Raw genomic sequence first — 18,123 nt, 5'->3', positions numbered from 1 at the left:
TCTGCTATTTTCTTTACTTCAGTACTGGAACCCCCAACAGGAGTTAGCCAGCTAACTAGCTACTAGCTAGTAGTCAGCTAGCCACTGCTAGCAGTCATAAGCTACCTTTAGTCTGGACAACTCTCACCAGTCTGCACAGCGCGACTCAAACCAGAGAAAATCAGACATATTTTTCTCCATATCTCCGGATTCCTACCGCAAGCTCTGAACCTTTTCACCTGGATCATCGCAGCTAGCTAGCTGCTATCCGTGTGGCCACTCCTGGCTAACGTCTCTGTCCCAAAGCAAGAACCAATTAGCCTGGAGCTAGCCATTGCTAGGCCCATCTCCCGGCTACCCGAAGAGGTCCATCAGCCACTCCTTGGGCTACAATACCTATTTTGCCAATTGGCCTGGACCCTAGCCGACCCAAATGGCTCCTCCGTCGATACGTCCCGATAGAGCATATCGGACTGTTAGCTTAAGAGACCCATCGGACAAATTATTTGGCCACTATACCTATTTTGCCAATTGGCCTGGACCCTTTACCACACGGAGCCCTGCTGATCCATGATGACTGGTCTGCCGAGGTAACAGTACGAGGGGGCTACAACTGACTTCTTCCATCGTGACGTCCCTCTAAGGCCCTTCTGCTAGCTTGCTAACCCAGGCCCGCTAGCTGCCTGAATCGCTGTGTCTCCCCAGCCCGCCAAGTCACTCACTGGACCCCTATGATCACCTGGCTATTCATGCCTCTCCCTAATGTCAATATGCCTTATCCATCGCTGTTTTGGTTAGTAATTAGTGCCTTATTTCACTGTAGAGCCTCTAGCCCTGCTCAATACACCTTTGTTAACCCTTTAGTTCCACCTCCCACACATGCGGTGACCTCACCTGGTTGAAATTATGTTTCTAGAGACAATTTCTCTCTCATCGTCACTCAATGCATAGGTTTACCTCAACTGTATTCACATCCTACCATACCTCTGTCTGTATATTATGCCTTGAATCTATTCTACCATGCCCAGAAACCTGCTCCTTTTACTCTCTGTTCCGAACATACTAGACAACCAGTTCTTATAGCCTTTAGCCGTGCCCTTATCCTACTCCTCCTCTGTTCCTCTGGTGATGTAGAGGTTAATCCAGACCCTGCAGTGCCTAGCTCCACTCCCATTCCCCAGGCGCTCTCAATTGTTGACTTCTGTAACCGTAAAGCCTAGGTTTCTTGCATGTTAACATTAGAAGCCTCCCCCTAAGTTTGTTTTACTCACTGCCTTAGCACACTCTGCCAACCCGGATGTCCTAGCCATGTCTGAATCCTGGCTTAGGAAGACCACCAAAAACCCTGAAATTTCCATCCTTAACTATAACATTTTCCGACAAGATAGAACTACCAAAGGCGGCGGAGTTGCAATCTACTGCAGAGATAGCCTGCAGAGTTCTGTCTTACTATCCTGGTCTGTGCCCAAACAATTTGAGATTCTATTTTTAAAAATCCACCTTTCCAGAAACAAGTCTCCCACCGTTACCGCTTGCTATAGACCACCTTCTGCCCCCAGCTGTGCCCTGGACACCATGTGTGAATTGATTTCCCCCCCATCTATCTTCAGAGCTCGTACTGTTAGGTGACCTAAACTGGGACATGCTTAACACCCCGGCCGTCCTAGAACCTAAGCTTGATGCCCTCAATCTCACAGGTACAACCCCAAATCCGTAAACACGGGCACCCTCATAGATATCATCCTAACAAACCTGTCCTCCAAATACACCTCTGCTGTCTTCAACCAGGATCTCAGCGATCACTTTGCCTGCATCCGTAACAACTGCTCCCTAAAACACTTCAGTGAGCAGGCCTAATCGACCTGGCACGGGTATCATTGAAGGATATTGACCTTATTCCGTCAGTAGAGGATGCCTGGTTATTCTTTAAAAGTGCTTTCTTCACCATCTTAAATAAGCATGCCCGATTAAACAAATTTAGAACCAGGAACAGATATAGTCCTTGGTTCACTCCAAACCTGACTGCCCTTGACCGGCACAAAACATCCTGTGGCGTACTGCACTAGCATCGAATAGCCCCTGTGATATGCAACTTCTCAGGGAAGTTAGGAACCAATATACACAGGCAGTTAAGTAAGCAAATACTAGCTTTTTAAAATAGAAATTTGCATCCTGTAGCACAAACTCCAAAAAGTTCTGGGACACTGTAAAGTCCATGGATAATAAGAGCGCCTCCTTCCAGCTGCCCACTGCACTGAGGCTAGGAAACACTGTCACCACCGATAAATCTGCGATAATTGAGAATTTCAATAAGCATTTTTCTACGGCTAGCCATGCTTTCCACCTGGCTACCCCTGCCCCGTTCAACAGCTCTGCACCCCCTACAGCAATTTGCCCAAGCCTCTCCCATTTCTCCTTCACCCAAATCCAGATAGCTGATGTTCCGAAAGAGCTGCAAAATCTGGACCCCTGCAAATCAACTGGGCTAGACAATCTGGACCCTCTCTTTCTAAAATTATCCGCCGAAAATTGTTGAAAGTATATCTATCCTACCCTGCCTTTCTAAGGTCTTCAAAAGCCAAGTTTACGAGCAGATCAAATCTAGAATTGGCTTTCTATTTCGCAACAAAGCCTCCTTCACTCACGCCGCCAAACTTACCCTAGTAAAACTGACTCTCCTATCGATCCTCGACTTCGGCGATGTCATCTACAAAATAGCTTCCAATACTCTACTCAGCAAACTGGATGTAGTTTATCACAGTGCCATCCGTTTTGTTACTAAAGCACCTTATACCACCCACCACTGCGACCTGTATACTCTAGTTGGCTGGCCCTTGCTACATATTCGTCGCCAGACCCATTGGCTCCAGGTCATCTACAAGTCCATGCTAGGTAAAGCTCCGCCTTATCTCAGTTCACTGGTCACGATGGCAACACCCACCCGTAGCACGCGCTCCAGCAGGTGTATCTCACTGATAATCCCTAAAGCCAACATCTCATTTGGCCGCCTTTCCTTCCAGTTCTCTGCTGCCTGTGACTGGAACGAATTGCAAAAATCACTGAAGTTGGAGACTTTTATCTCCCTCCCAACTTTAAACATCTGCTATCTGAGCAGCTAACCGATCGCTGCAGCTGTACATAGTCCATCGGTAAATAGCCCACCCAATTCACCTACCTCATCCCCATACTGTTTTTATTTATTTACTTTTCTGCTCTTTTGCACACCAGTATCTCTACCCCGCACATGACCATCTGATCATTTATCACTCCAGTGTTAATCTGCTAAATTGTAATTATTTGCCTACCTCCTCATGCATTTTGCACACAATGTATATAGACTTTTTCTTTTTCTGTGTTATTGACTTGTTTATTATTTACCTCATGTGTAACTCTGTGTTGTTATCTGTTCACACTGCTATGCTTTATCTTGGCCAGGTCGCAGTTGTAAATGAAAACTTCTTCTCAACTAGCCTAGCTGGTTAAATAAAGATGAAATAAAAATACATTTAAAAAAGTCTCGTAACCAGTTTCTTGAGGGCTAAACGTCTGCTGAACTGTTCAATGCCATGATGTAGGGAGGGCAGAGATCCAGATATTATAGGGCGTTTGTTGTTGTCGAGTAATGACCCAATTAGTTTTTTTAAATCCATCTTCAGCTCTTCTGAGCTGCCCTTCATAATGTTCTTTGACCACACATGAACCATGACAGTTTCAGCCCCCGGTGACTGACTCACAGCCTCGGGAAGCAACCTGGTGATATCCTGATCTTTTTCTCCAGGAAAACCCAAAGTCTTTGCCCCAGGTACAGATATACAGTTGAAGTCAGAAGTTTACATACACCTTAGCCAAATACATTTAAAGTCAGTTTTTCACAATTCCTGACATTTAATCCTAGTACCAATTCCATGTTTTAGGTCAGTTAGGATCACCACTTTATTTTAAGAATGTGAAATGTCAGAATTATAGTAGAGTGATTTATTTCAGCTTTTATTTCTTTCATCACACCCTAACTCTGTAAGCAAGGGCACCCTCATAGACGTCATCCTGACCAACTGGCCCTCCAAATACACCTCCGCTGTCTTCAACCAGGATCTCAGCGACCACTGCCTCATTGCCTGTATCCGCTACGGTGCCGCAGTCAAACGACCACCCCTCATCACTGTCAAACGCTCCCTAAAACACTTCTGTGAGCAGGCCTTTCTAATCGACCTGGCCCGGGTATCCTGGAAGGACATTGACCTCATCCCGTCAGTTGAGGATGCCTGGTCATTCCTCACCATTTTAGATAAGCATGCTCTGTTCAAAAAATGCAGAACTAAGAACAGATACAGCCCTTGGTTCACTCCAGACCTGACTGCCCTCGACCAGCACAAAAACATCCTGTGGCGGACTACAATAGCATCGAACAGTCCCCGCGATATGCAACTGTTCAGGGAAGTCAGGAACCAATACACACAGTCAGTCAGGAAAGCTAAGGCCAGCTTCTTCAGGCAGAAGTTTGCATCCTGTAGCTCCAACTCCAAAAAGTTCTGGGACACTGTGAAGTCCATGGAGAACAAGAGCACCTCCTCCCAGCTGCCCACTGCACTGAGGCTAGGGAACACGGTCACCACCGACAAATCCATGATTATCGAAAACTTCATCAAGCATTTCTCAACGGCTGGCCATGCCTTCCGCCTGGCTACTCCTACCTCGGCCAACAGCTCCGCCCCCCCCGCCGCTCCTCGCCCAAGCCTCTCCAGGTTCTCCTTTACCCAAATCCAGATAGCAGATGTTCTGAATGAGCTGCAAAACCTGGACCCGTATAAATCAGCTGGGCTTGACAATCTGGACCCTCTATTTCTGAAACTATCCGCCGCCATTGTCGCAACCCCTATTACCAGCCTGTTCAACCTCTCTTTCATATCGTCTGAGATCCCCAAGGATTGAAAAGCTGCCGCAGTCATCCCCCTCTTCAAAGGGGGAGACACCCTGGACCCAAACTGTTACAGACCTATATCCATTCTGCCGTGCCTATCTAAGGTCTTCGAAAGCCAAGTCAACAAACAGGTCACTGACCATCTCGAATCCCACCATACCTTCTCCGCTATGCAATCTGGTTTCCGAGCCGGTCACGGGTGCACCTCAGCCACACTCAAGGTACTAAACGACATCATAACCGCCATCGATAAAAGACAGTACTGTGCAGCCGTCTTCATCGACCTTGCCAAGGCTTTCGAACTCTGTCAATCACCATATTCTTATCGGCAGACTCAGTAGCCTTCGTTTTTCGGATGACTGCCTTGCCTGGTTCACCAATTACTTTGCAGACAGAGTTCAGTGTGTCAAATCGGAGGGCATGCTGTCCGGTCCTCTCGCAGTCTCTATGGGGGTGCCACAGGGTTCAATTCTCGGGCCGACTCTTTTCTCTGTATATATCAATGATGTTGCTCTTGCTGCGGGCGATTCCCTGATCCACCTCTACGCAGACGACACCATTCTATATACTTTCGGCCCGTCATTGGACACTGTGCTATCTAACCTCCAAACGAGCTTCAATGCCATACAACACTCATTCCGTGGCCTCCAACTGCTCTTAAACGCTAGTAAAACCAAATGCATGCTTTTCAACCGATCGCTGCCTGCACCCGCATGCCCGACTAGCATCACCACACTGGATGGTTCCGACCTTGAATATGTGGACACCTATAAGTACCTAGGTGTCTGGCTAGACTGTAAACTCTCCTTCCAGACCCATATCAAACATCGCCAATCGAAAATCAAATCAAGAGTCGGCTTTCTATTCCGCAACAAAGCCTCCTTCACTCACGCTGCCAAGCTTACCCTAGTAAAACTGACTATCCTACCGATCCTCGACTTCGGCGATGTCATCTACAAAATTGCTTCCAACACTCTACTCAGCAAACTGGATGCAGTTTATCACAGTGCCATCCGTTTTGTCACTAAAGCACCTTATACTACCCACCACTGCGACTTGTATGCTCTAGTCGGCTGGCCCTCGCTACATATTCGTCGCCAGACCCACTGGCTCCAGGTCATCTACAAGGCCATGCTAGGTAAAGCTCCGCCTTATCTCAGTTCACTGGTCACGATGGCAACACCCATCCGTAGCACGCGCTCCAGCAGGTGTATCTCACTGATCATCCCTAAAGCCAACACCTCATTCCGCCACCTTTCGTTCCAGTACTCTGCTGCCTGTGACTGGAACGAATTGCAAAAATCGCTGAAGTTGGAGACTTTTATCTCACTCACCAACTTCAAACATCTGCTATCTGAGCAGCTAACCGATCGCTGCAGCTGTACATAATCTATTGGTAAACAGCCCACCCATTTTCACCTACCTCATCCCCACAGTTTTTATTTATTTACTTTTCTGCTCTTTTGCACACCAATATCTCTACCTGTACATGATCATCTGATCATTTATCACTCCAGTGTTAATCTGCAATATTGTAATTATTCGCCTACCTCCTCATGCCTTTTGCACACATTGTATATAGACTCCCCCTTTTTTTCTACTGTGTTATTGACTTGTTAATTGTTTACTCCATGTGTAACTCTGTGTTGTCTGTTCACACTGCTATGCTTTATCTTGGCCAGGTCGCAGTTGCAAATGAGAACTTGTTCTCAACTAGCCTACCTGGTTAAATAAAGGTGAAATAAAATAAAAATCACATTCCCAGTGGGTCAGAAGTTTACATACAATCAATTAGTATTTGGTAGCATTGCCTTTAAATTGTTTAACTTGGGTCAAATGTTTCAGGTAGCCTTTCACAAGGTTCCCACAGTAAGTTGGGTGAATTTTGGCCCATTCCTCCTGACAGAGCTGGTGTAACTGAGTCAGGTTTGTAGGCCTCCTTGCTTGCACACGCTTTTTCAATTCTGCCCACAAATGTTCTGGAGGATTGAGGTCAGGGCTTTGTGATGGCCACTCCAATACATTGGCGTTGTTATCCTTAAGCCATTTTGCCACAACTTTGGAAGTATGCTTGGGGTCATTGTCCATTTGGATGACCAATTTGCGACCAAGCTTTAACTTCCTGACTGATGTCTTGAGATGTTGCTTCAATATATCCACATAATTTTCATAATTTTCCTGCCTCATGATGCCATCTATTTTGTGAAGTGCACCAGTCCCTCCTGCAGCAAAGCACCCCCACAACATGATGCTGCCACTCCCGTGCATCATGGTTGGGATGGTGTTCTTCGGCTTGCAAACCTCCCCCTGTTTCCTCCTAAAATAACGATGGTCATTATGGCCAAACAGTTCTATTTTTGTTTCATCAGACCAGAGGACATTTCTCCAAAAAGTACGATCTTTGTCCCCATGTGCAGTTGCAAACCGTAGTCTGGCTTTTTTATCCTCACTGGTACAAGCTAGCGTCCCACCTCGACAACAGCCAGGGAAATTGCAGGGCGCCAAATTCAAAACAACAGAAATCCCATAATTGAAATTCCTCAAACATACAATTATTATACACCATTTTAAAGATAAACTTCTTATAAATCCAACCACAATGTCCGATTTCAAAAAGGCTTTACGGAGAAAGCACACCATGTGATTATGTTAGGTCAGCACCTAGTCACAGAAAACCATAAAGCAATTTTACAGCCAAGGAGAGTGCTCACAAAAGTCAGAAATAGCAATTAAATTAGTCACTAACCTTTGATGATCTTCATCAGATGGCACTCAAAGGACTTCATGTTACACAATAAATGTGTATTTTGTTCGATAAAGTTAATCTTTATGTCCAAAAACTTCATTTTAAATTGGTGCGTTATGTTCAGAAATGCATGGTCTCAAACAAACATCCAGTGAAAGTGCAGAGCCACATCAAATTACAGAAAACTCATCATAAACATTGATGAAAGATACAAGTGTTTAACATACATTTAAAGATAAACTTCTCCTTAATGCAACCGCTGTGTCAGATTTCAAAAAGTAATTTTTCATTAGTTTTCATTAGTAACTGCATTGTTAATTCTCTTGAGAGGACTTTTTCCACATTTTATTGTGTTACTAATGAATTAAATTGAGGTTTTGTGCCACTGATCTACATACATTACCCCACAATGTAAAAGTGGACCCAACACATACAATTGTCTGTAAACTCCCTCAGTTGAGTAGTGAATTTCTACCCCAGATTCAACCACAAAGACCAGGGAGGTTTTCCATTGCCTCACAAAGAAGGGCATCTATTGATAGATGGGTACATTTTTTAAAAAGAAGACACTGAATATTTATTTAAGCATGGTGAAGTTATTAATTATGCTTTGGATGGTGTATCAATACACCCAGTCACTACAAAGATACTGGCAACAGGCAACTTAGTTGCCAGACAGGAAGGAAACCACTGAGGGATTTCTCCATGTGTTATGCAGGTGAGTGAGGACCCAAAAGCGGTTTAACAGAAACAGAGTCTTTTAATGTCCAAACACAGGGAAGACATAAATCCTCTTCAGATGTATCGGTTGACAAAATAGACAACCCGCAGAGAGGGCGACAAATAAATCATAAAGTCCTCTGATCTTTACAGGAGAGTCCCCTTCTAGCAGCAGAGGAGAATAGCAGGGTTAGCGGCAACAGACTGCTGGTCTCTCCGGGTAGGCGCGGGTTGTAGAGGACAGAGGTACCTGATCACACGTAGCATCTGATGAAGAGGCAGATTACGACAGGACGGGACAAGGGTGAAGCAAACGAGAATCTGACAAAGACAGAAGCAGAAACAGAGAGAGAAATAGAGACCTAATCAGAGGGAAAAAAGGGAACAGGTGGGAGAGAGTAAACGAGGTAGTTAGAGGAGATGAGGAACAGCTGGGGGAAGGAAAGGGAGAGAAGGTAACCTAATACAACCAGCAGGGGGAAACGAAGTGAAGAGAAAGAACAGGAACAAGACATAACATGACAATACATGACACCATGAGGCTAATGTTGACTTTAAAACAGTTACAGAGTTTAATGGTTGTGATTGGAGAAAACTGAGGATTGATCAACAACATTGTAGTTACTCCACAATACTAACCTAAATGACAGATTGAAAAGAAGGAAGTCTGTACAAAATACAAATATTCCAAGACATGCATCCTGTTCGCTATAAGGCACCAAAGTTTTAAAAAATGGGGCAAAGAAATTCACATTTTTCCCTGAATACAATGCATTACATTTGGGCAAATCCAGCACATTACTGAACACCACTCTTCATATTTTCAAGCACAATGCTGTCTGCATCATGTTATGAATATGCTCGTTATCAGCAAAGACAATGGAGTTATTTTTTGGGGATAAAAAAAAAGAATGGAGCTGAGCACAAGCAAAATCCTTAAAGGAAACCTGGGTCAGTCTTCTTTCCTACAGACACGGAGACAAATTCACCTTCCAGCAGGACAATAACCTAAAACTCAAGGCTAAATATGCACTGGAGTTGCTTATCAAGATTACATTGAATGTTCCTTAGTGGCCTAGTTATAGTTTTGAAAATCTATGAAAATCATGAAAATCTATGGCAAAACTTGAAAATGGCAGCATCCCTACAGTGAAGCATGCTGCTGGCAGAATCATGCCGTGGGGATGTTTTTCAGAGGCAGGGACTGAGATACTAGTCAGGATTCAGGGAAAGATGTACGGAGCAAAGTAGAGAGAGATCCTTGACGAAAACCTGCTCCAGAGCGCTCAGGACCTCAGACTGGGGTGAAGGTTAATCTTCCAACAGGACAACGACCCAAAGCACACAGCCAATACAATGCATGAGTGGCTTGGGGACAAGTCTCTGAATGTACTTGAGTGGCCCAGCTAGATCTTAGATTTGAACCTGATCGAACATCTCTGGAGAGACCTGAAAATAGCTGTGCAGCGACTCTCCCCATCCATCCTGACAGAGCTTGAGAGGATTTCCAGTGAAGAATAGGGGAAACTCCCAGAATACAGGTGTGCCAAGCTTGTAGTGTCATACCCAGGAAGACTTGAGTCTGTAACCTGCTTTTGCTTTGTCATTATGGGATATTGTGTGTATATTGATGAGGGGGAAAACTATTTAATCCATTTTAGAATATGGCTGTAACATAACAAAATGTGGAAAAAGTCTAGGGGTTTGAATACTTTCTGAATGCACTGTACACATTGCTTGACTCACATTGTTGTGCTGTGCTCACTTCAACAGGAAGGTAGTCCTTCTTGTGCCAAAGTTTGTCAACAAAGTTTGTCATCAATGTATGCATTCTCTGAATTTATGTTGCTTTCAAGACAACTGGGAGCTCTAGAAAGAGGCCAGAGTTCCCATCTTGGAATTGCAAGTTGGATGACTGGAGTTCCCAGTTGTCTTGAACTCACTGAAGTCTGATATTTCCCAGTTCAGAGTTTCCAGTTGTTTTGAATGAGGCAGAAGTCATGCTGGATTGACAGCATGGCCAATGTATTCAACCTTTTCTGGCCCATGGTGTTGCATGTGAATGTTTAACCTTTTCAGCTTGGAAAATAAACCCTTAAACCTAGACTTGGACCACACACCCTTTACATTGAATAGCAGGCTATTGATTGGTTTGCAATGCTTGCAGTTAGCCACTGATTCCTTCCAAACCGCTCATTGTTGAATTTGCGATTTACAACTTGTGTAATTTTTTATGTCCAATGACTGATGAGCGCTGATACATTTTATCTTCATATGACAAGGATTAAAAAGGATTTGCAAGTAGATATTTGACTTGATTCATGATGATGACTCATTGTCTAGCTTGCTAGCTAAGATTTTGAAAGTATGTTGACATGATCAGTCCAATTAAAGCTGTGGTAGATATAACGTGATTTGACGTAATTTTATATGTGGCCAATGACTTCAGCCTTCTTGAATGAGCACTTCTAATGTAAATCTATGGCAGCACCCAAGGGGAATGAATTTTCTATCTCACCCTATAGATTTTGAGGTGATGTAGTGTCCCCATGAGTAACAGAACACTGAGCCAATCACGGCCAAACTAGAGAACATTAGCAACCCCTACGCTCTTTATTTTCTGCTGGCTGCCCCACCACCACAGAAAGCACTGAGCTAGGCTGAAACACCTGCATTTTGGAGCTGCCTGCTCAAGAAAGCAAAAAACAGACCATGTTTGAATGCAGCTTTATTAACTCAATGATTTGGGTACAAAACGGGCACAATGTTTTCTTTATATTGACGGGTCGCCGCTGATAATAACCTTGAGAACCTGGAGTAATGGTATAAAAATCCAATCCAGGGTGAGTATTGTTAACCTACAGTTTGAGTGTACTGCATGATCTTACAGTGTTTGTCTTGCTAGTGAGAAAGACAAACTGGGATATATTGGTACTTACTTAGAATCAAGTGGGTCCAGTTCTTAAAGTTACACAATAGCAAAACAGAATGAACCATCAAAATGAAAAGATTTAGATTTTTGTATCAATCAGAATTTATGGCACAGTAAACAGACAATTCACCATGCTGAATTGAAAATACATTACTTGAGGGACATACAGTATCTTCTGCAGTTTCCATGATGAGATTTTTATGATGACTCCAGTTCCGTGTTCAAGCCAAAGTTTCTCTAATCTTCTTTTTTTCCAAGTTTTTGGACCTGAGATTAAAAAATGTCCCCAGGGCTGTATGCTCACAGTAGGGTGAGAAGCTCTTTTTCATTGCTGAATATGAATTTTGCTGGGTCAGAAAAAAACAAGGACAATTGTGTAGTAGTTTATGTCCTCGTTCCGGTGTATTTTTAATAGTTCTATACAAACCCACCAAAAAATATAATAAAGGAGGAGTAGATAGAAGTTTTAAGTCCACAACATGCACTCCTCTGTCAGTGTTCTCTGACCTTAGTTAGAAACAAACTGTTTTCCTTCACCCATGTATTGTTCTGCAGAGCACTCAGGTGGACAGTATCTGTCAGACCAGATGAACCCCATGCTCATAACATTGTATATGGCCAGAAGACTGGTTGCTCTCATTTGCTAACCCCACCTCTCACACACACACACACACACACACACACACACACGCACACGCACACACACACACACACACACACACACACACACACACACAATCGCTATGATCTTAAAATAGATTGACATTGGCACCATAACAGTGCACTTTTGTCTAGAGTCAAATCAAATCAAAGTTTATTTGTCACGTGCGCCGAATACAACAGGTGTAGACCTTACAGTGAAATGCTTACTTACAGGCTCTAACCAATAGTGCCAAAAAATTATTAGGTAAGTAAAGATATAAAAACAACAGTAAAAATGCAGTGAAAAATAACATTAGCGAGGCTATATACAGTAGCGAGGCTATAAAAGTAGTGAGGCTACATACAGACACCATACAGAGTGACATGATAGCAATGCCAGGCCATCAGTCAATATGTCTGTGTTCCTCATTATGCAAAGCAATTAAGCACTAATAACCAGGTGTTGCCATGGAAGCTTGTGCTGAGGGCAATCTTCATTGTATTTACATACACTATGCTAACTTTTCTGCAAAGCAAGGTGCTTCTCCTCTGCTTCACAATTAGATTCCCCCTGTCACTACGGTCTGAGGGGTGAGGACAGGGGCAGCACTACGCGCCTCAATCAGTGTCTAATCACAGTCAATGGTATCTTAAATGCAGTCAGCTAGCAGCACATTGATTGCAAACAATTTAATGGAGATTGGTCTTCTCAAACCTCCCGCCTCGTCAAGGACTCTCTTAGTATCACCAGCAGAGTGAAGCTTAAAGAAAGGACAGAAAAAAGCAAATAGAATCACATTTCTAGAGAACATTGTCTTCTTAGCTGTGAAGAGGGGGTGTGTTGGGTATTGGGGTGTGTGAGTCAACACTTCATGACCCAAACCCCACCTACCACCTCACCTCCCCCACACACAGTCTTAGGCTGTGGGTCGCGAGGTGTATTGTTACGAAGGGCACTGCTTAAGGGAGGTCTGGGTAGACCCATTTAAGCCCGTACCCCTCCCCTCTCCACCCCTCCCCTTTCTCCTTTATTCTTCTATAAGCCCCTTTTATGCAAGTGTCCTGGGCCCCCGCATTTGCAAATAGTAGCAGACACTACGGTTCCAACATGGTAAGTGCGACATTTACATAGATACCGAATACCAAATATTGGAACTGGATATAATTTCATTGGTACATTTTGTTTTTGCCACCAGGTGTACTGTATGTTTGCAAAGTATGGGTATATTTCTGTTATTTCTAAGTGAAGTAAGGAAATTCTGCGCCGGCTTGGGGCTGTTTGTTTTGGTGTATGTCTTTGTTATGTGCCATTATTTTGGAACAATCCAATATGATTTCCTTCACATGGCAGGACATACTCAGAGTAAGGATGTTCAGATTACTCCCGTGTAAAAAGCATGAGTGGATTCATGCTCCAAAATGTTTGTTGAGGTGATTTTTATACAGATTAGTCCCATGTACCAGGTAGTGCTGCAGTTGTGGCTGCCCCCCTAAAATAGCTGCCGTGGCAGCATTTCCATCTCTCCCTTTTCTTGATTCGCTCCGGTAGAGGATTCACTTGGCATGAGATCTATGTTACAGTGTTTAAGCTTAGAGCTGAAGCATTCCTCTCATATTGATTTAATGTGATGTGACAAAGTATATCTTTTTTTATTACGATTAATTTAGAAATAGGTGCACTGAAAACCAACATCATACACATTCTAATGTGCTGTACAATTGGTACACAACATCTTATGAATTATGTTTTTTTTCTAAGTAGGGAATATAAAATGTTGTAAAACTTCTCATGTGTTTTTATGAAAAGAAGGGAAATGGGGTGTATTTAATTAATTTAGGTTTCACTTTGTTTTCCCTCTCCATTTTCACTCCCTGTAGGTCTTTTGATCTCGGAGCATCCCGTTTTGATTCCCTTCGGCGTCTTACTGATGCTTGGCTGCACTTGAATAAAGAACCCTTCAAGTAGCACTAATCACCACCAAACATGAGGTTCCTGTGGCCCCTGTTCTTCCTCCTGTGCCTTCGTGTCCTACCCAGCACCGAGGCCAAATACCAGATCTCTGACGACAAGACGTTGCAGCTCCCACCACCATTGGCAGGCAAGATACCCAAGAACTCTGTAACAAGCTCAGGAGGGTTCAGCACAAAGGTTGGCCATAACTGTACTTGGGATACGTCTGGGGAGGGCGTGGTGAATCTGCTGGTCAGCTGTAACTTCGGGGAGCAGACCTACTGGTGCCGCTACACTGGACAGCCAGACTTGTGCCAAGCCTACAGTGACAGGAAGGCACAGGTCAGGCACTGGAAACAACTGGTGGGCAAGCTGAAGAAGAGGAACAACGCGTGCAAAGGGGAGAAAGTGCTGAAGACCCCCACCTGCAAGGCCCCCATGGACTCCCACATGAAACTCAAAGAGAAGGGGAACAGTGGAGGAGAGAAGGATCCATTGCCCCTGGCTCCTGAATTGGTAGAGAAGGAGGAGAAGAAAGAGGATAGGACTCTGTTGGAGGAGAGGAATTGGGATGGAGAGATAAACGACATGGAGCCAGTGGAGAATTACTGTGCCGAGGGATGGCATTCTGTCTGTTCTTTCTTTGTAACCTTTTTTGAAGGTTAAAGTCTTTAAGTGCATCTAAGGTTAAACAAAGGACAAATCTGATGAACTCAGTTGGTTGAAAAACTCCACCTCTATATCCGGGCTTACTTCTTTGCTACATAAACAAAAATGGTTTGTCTGAAGCGATATAGAGACTAAATATAGGCTTCATAGGAATGTTTTGGGTTGTGTATTTTATTGTGAACTAATATTTGCTAATGTTCATTTGTAGTCACTAGACTTGTATCAGATTTCTATTTTTGAACTTTAACACAGCATACAAAATTATACCTGTGAATAAACATACCGTACTATATAAATATTGAACATTTGTTTTATTAGTTTAATAAATGATCACAGATGATATGGTTATTTTTTAGAAGCAGTTAATTAGAAGGACTATATGGATGATATGGTTATTTATATATAAGTTCTATTCCAATGGCTGGGGAAATACTGTAATACTTTATACAAAATCGCAATAGTATTGACAAGATCTTTGTGCTGTAGTGTATACACTTGAGGATAGGAATAGGATAATATTGAGAACCTTTTATGTATTTTCCCCATAGTTTATCCCTTGATATTAGTTGCCAGAAAATAAAAAATCTCTTGAGACAATGTTTATTTTTCTTAACCAAAATGATGTCAACATAACACAGGAAATGCAGTTCTTAAAAATTGCCAACCCTGATCATCACGTTTTTTTCATGTCTTTGTATGTAGTGATAGGGTCACGTCTGTAAGACCTTGTGTATACTTAGAATAGACATACAGAAAGTGTTAATTGAAAATGTCACAAGATTAAGATGAGATATGTGAAAATACTTTATGGCAAACAAGACTCACAAAATATCGTGGAAACCTGTTGTGATCTGTTTGAGGCGACATTGACTCTCCAAATTTGCACAATTGATTGCATGCTCTCTGGGAAATAAAGCAGTCTTGTGACTACAGTAATAAGTGGATGTTTATATATAGTTTTAAAAGTACCATCTTATTTAGTATCTGTGGCTCTACTATCTCTTTCTCATCCATAGTTTGATTGAGATTCTCTTCACGAGACAACTGTGTGGTTATCAATTGAAATATTGTCTGTCTTTTCTAGTGTTGCTTTTTTGTGTGATCTGGTAGCCAGTGGCCACAGACAACAAATAGACGATTGTGAGTTGCACTGCCAATGCCAACAGATGGCAGGAGGTACCTCCTGGCACTATAGTGGGTGATCATTGCAGTCCACCTAAGCTATTCAAGTGCCCAATTTTGTTCAGGTTAACACAAACTAAACATTTTTAATAAAAACTTGGACTGATTATACCAACCAGAGCCACAGTCTTGCCTTTAAGTCTCACTGCAATCTGTGTGTGTGTGTGTGTGTGTCTATGTGTGGTCTCTGTGAAATGTATGTGATGATGACTGGAAGGTGGGTTAGTGAATAGAAAGAGGATGGGCTTACAGTCATGTTGTGAATTGTCCCACAAAGGCACTCCTCCCGCCTGTACCAGCTTTTTCCTCTGTGTCTCTATGTCACTAAACCTTCCTCTATAACTATAGCTATCAATCTGCTCTCAGTAACAGACTGATTATACACCTCTGAAAGCAGTAGCTATCATGTTCATTTCAAAGTACATTATTGTTTGGATCAGCAACTCAATCAACTCACACTAGAGATAGCAGTTTGTTCCTCAGATCTAATATATAATGATGTGTAAAAAGTAATGAAGATATTCCTTCGATAGCACAGCCAAGCATGCCCCCAATATCTCTAAGTCCTTCATTTACATATTCAGTACATATATCATTAGGACAGACAGACAAACACATATCCACACACCACACACACACACACACACACACAGGAGAGTAATGCCATTACGCCCCTCTCAACCCAGGATTCTGTCTTTCTTCTCTCTACAGTCGCTCCATTGTCCCTCATACATCAAATAAGTGATTACTTGCATGCCTCTGCCCTAGCAGTGTGGCCACCCCCAGAATAACTAAGGAAGAACCTGTATACACTACTAGGGCCCTATTCCCACTACGAGATGAAGGAGTCTGAGGAGCGGCGTGGCGATAAGAGTTTTACTTTTCAGTTCACATTAAATCCTTGCCTTTGCTTTCATAAATATCACAGTAGCCACAAGCCAGTAAGCACAAACTACTTAACAATCCAAGCAAATAATGCAACAATTCACAAGATTGTGCAGACTATTAAAATATTCCATCTTTCCCTCCACCTTGTGTCAATATAAGTTATTTTTAAGTCTTGGTTCCAATAGTTTCTATTTTTCCGTAACAATAGGTGCATATCTTAAGTTCCATAGTTCATAGGGGACACGCAAAAAAACAGGACTATTAATATCAAACAAAAACAGAATGAGCATATGTACTTTTCACACAACCAATAAACTGTGTGTACATGATATACCCAGACAAGCAAGATATCTGTTAAACATGGGGAGAATAGCAAACAAACTAGGATGAACATCTGTAATGTTACACAATAACTAATTGAGTGTGTGTGTGTGAGAGAGAGAGGGGTGGGGTTAGCAAATGAGAGCAACCATTTGAAGACTTTTTTCCTCACTCCTCTCATGAGTTGATGCAGTCTCAATTACTGCATATCAAACTGTTACTCCTCCTTTATTATATTTTTTGGTGGGTTTTTATAGAACTATTAAAAATACACCGGAACGAGGACATAAACTACTACACAATTGTCCTTAATTTTTCTGACCCAGCAGAATTCACATTCAGCATTTGAAAAGAGCTTCTCACCCTATTGTGAGCATATAACTCTGGGAATTAAAACTAAATCTCTCAGGTCCAAAAACTTGTAAAAAATAAGATTAGAGAAACTTCAGCTTGAACATTTCAGGGAATTAGAGTCATAAAGATCTCATCATGTGACCTGCAGAAGATACTGTATGTCTCTCAATTAATGTATTTTCAATTCAGTATGATGTATGTTTACTGTGGCATGAAGTCTGATTGATACAAAATATTTTCATTGTGATGGTTCATTCTGTTTTGCTGTTGAGTAACCTTGAGAACTGGACTCACTTGATTCTAAATAAGTACCAATTAAGACAACATAATTGTCTGTCTCACTAGCAAGACAGAAACGTACTGTAAGATCATGCAGTACAATCACAAACTGATGAATGCATTCTTCTTTATTAAACAAAGAACACTAAACAAACTACTGTGACGCTATAACCACGAGTGCTGACATGCAACTACACATAGACAATAACCCACAAAACCAAAAATGGAAATGGCAACCTAAATAGGATCCCCAATCAGAGACAACTATAAACAGCTGTCTCTGATTGGGAACCAATTCAGGCTACCATAGACCTACATTTACCTAGACAATACCAAAACCCCATAGATATACAAAAAAAACCTAGACAAGTCGAAAAACACACATACCACCCTCGTCACACCCGGACCTAACCAAAATAATAAAGAAAACAAAGATAACTAAGGTCAGGGACTGACACTCCCTCAGTAAGCTAACATTAGCTAGCTAGCAATGTGCCGGCTGTTAGTGAATGCTGACGCTTAGCTGAACTATAGTTAGATAG

General features: G+C 42.6%; 1 protein-coding gene across 1 annotated transcript; it reads left to right on the top strand.

Annotated features, from left to right (window-relative positions):
* The first annotated feature begins 13,823 nt into the window (after positions 1 to 13,823).
* Positions 13,824 to 15,806, top strand: LOC115112682 (fibroblast growth factor-binding protein 2-like). Its single transcript, XM_029639709.2, has one exon. The coding sequence runs from the start codon at positions 13,922 to 13,924 to the stop codon at positions 14,552 to 14,554; it is 633 nt and encodes a 210-aa protein (XP_029495569.1). The 5' UTR covers positions 13,824 to 13,921; the 3' UTR covers positions 14,555 to 15,806.
* Positions 15,807 to 18,123: the final 2,317 nt, after the last annotated feature.

Source organism: Oncorhynchus nerka, linkage group LG28, assembly GCF_034236695.1.
Source record: "Oncorhynchus nerka isolate Pitt River linkage group LG28, Oner_Uvic_2.0, whole genome shotgun sequence".
Taxonomy (NCBI): domain Eukaryota; kingdom Metazoa; phylum Chordata; class Actinopteri; order Salmoniformes; family Salmonidae; genus Oncorhynchus; species Oncorhynchus nerka.
The sequence above is the reverse complement of the archived record's forward strand: the minus strand, read 5'-3'. Positions and strand labels throughout refer to the sequence as shown.

Excerpts from the sequence above, each read along its gene's own strand:
- LOC115112682 (XM_029639709.2), top strand. The coding sequence starts at position 13,922 with ATGAGGTTCCTGTGGCCCCTGTTCTTCCTCCTGTGCCTTCGTGTCCTA.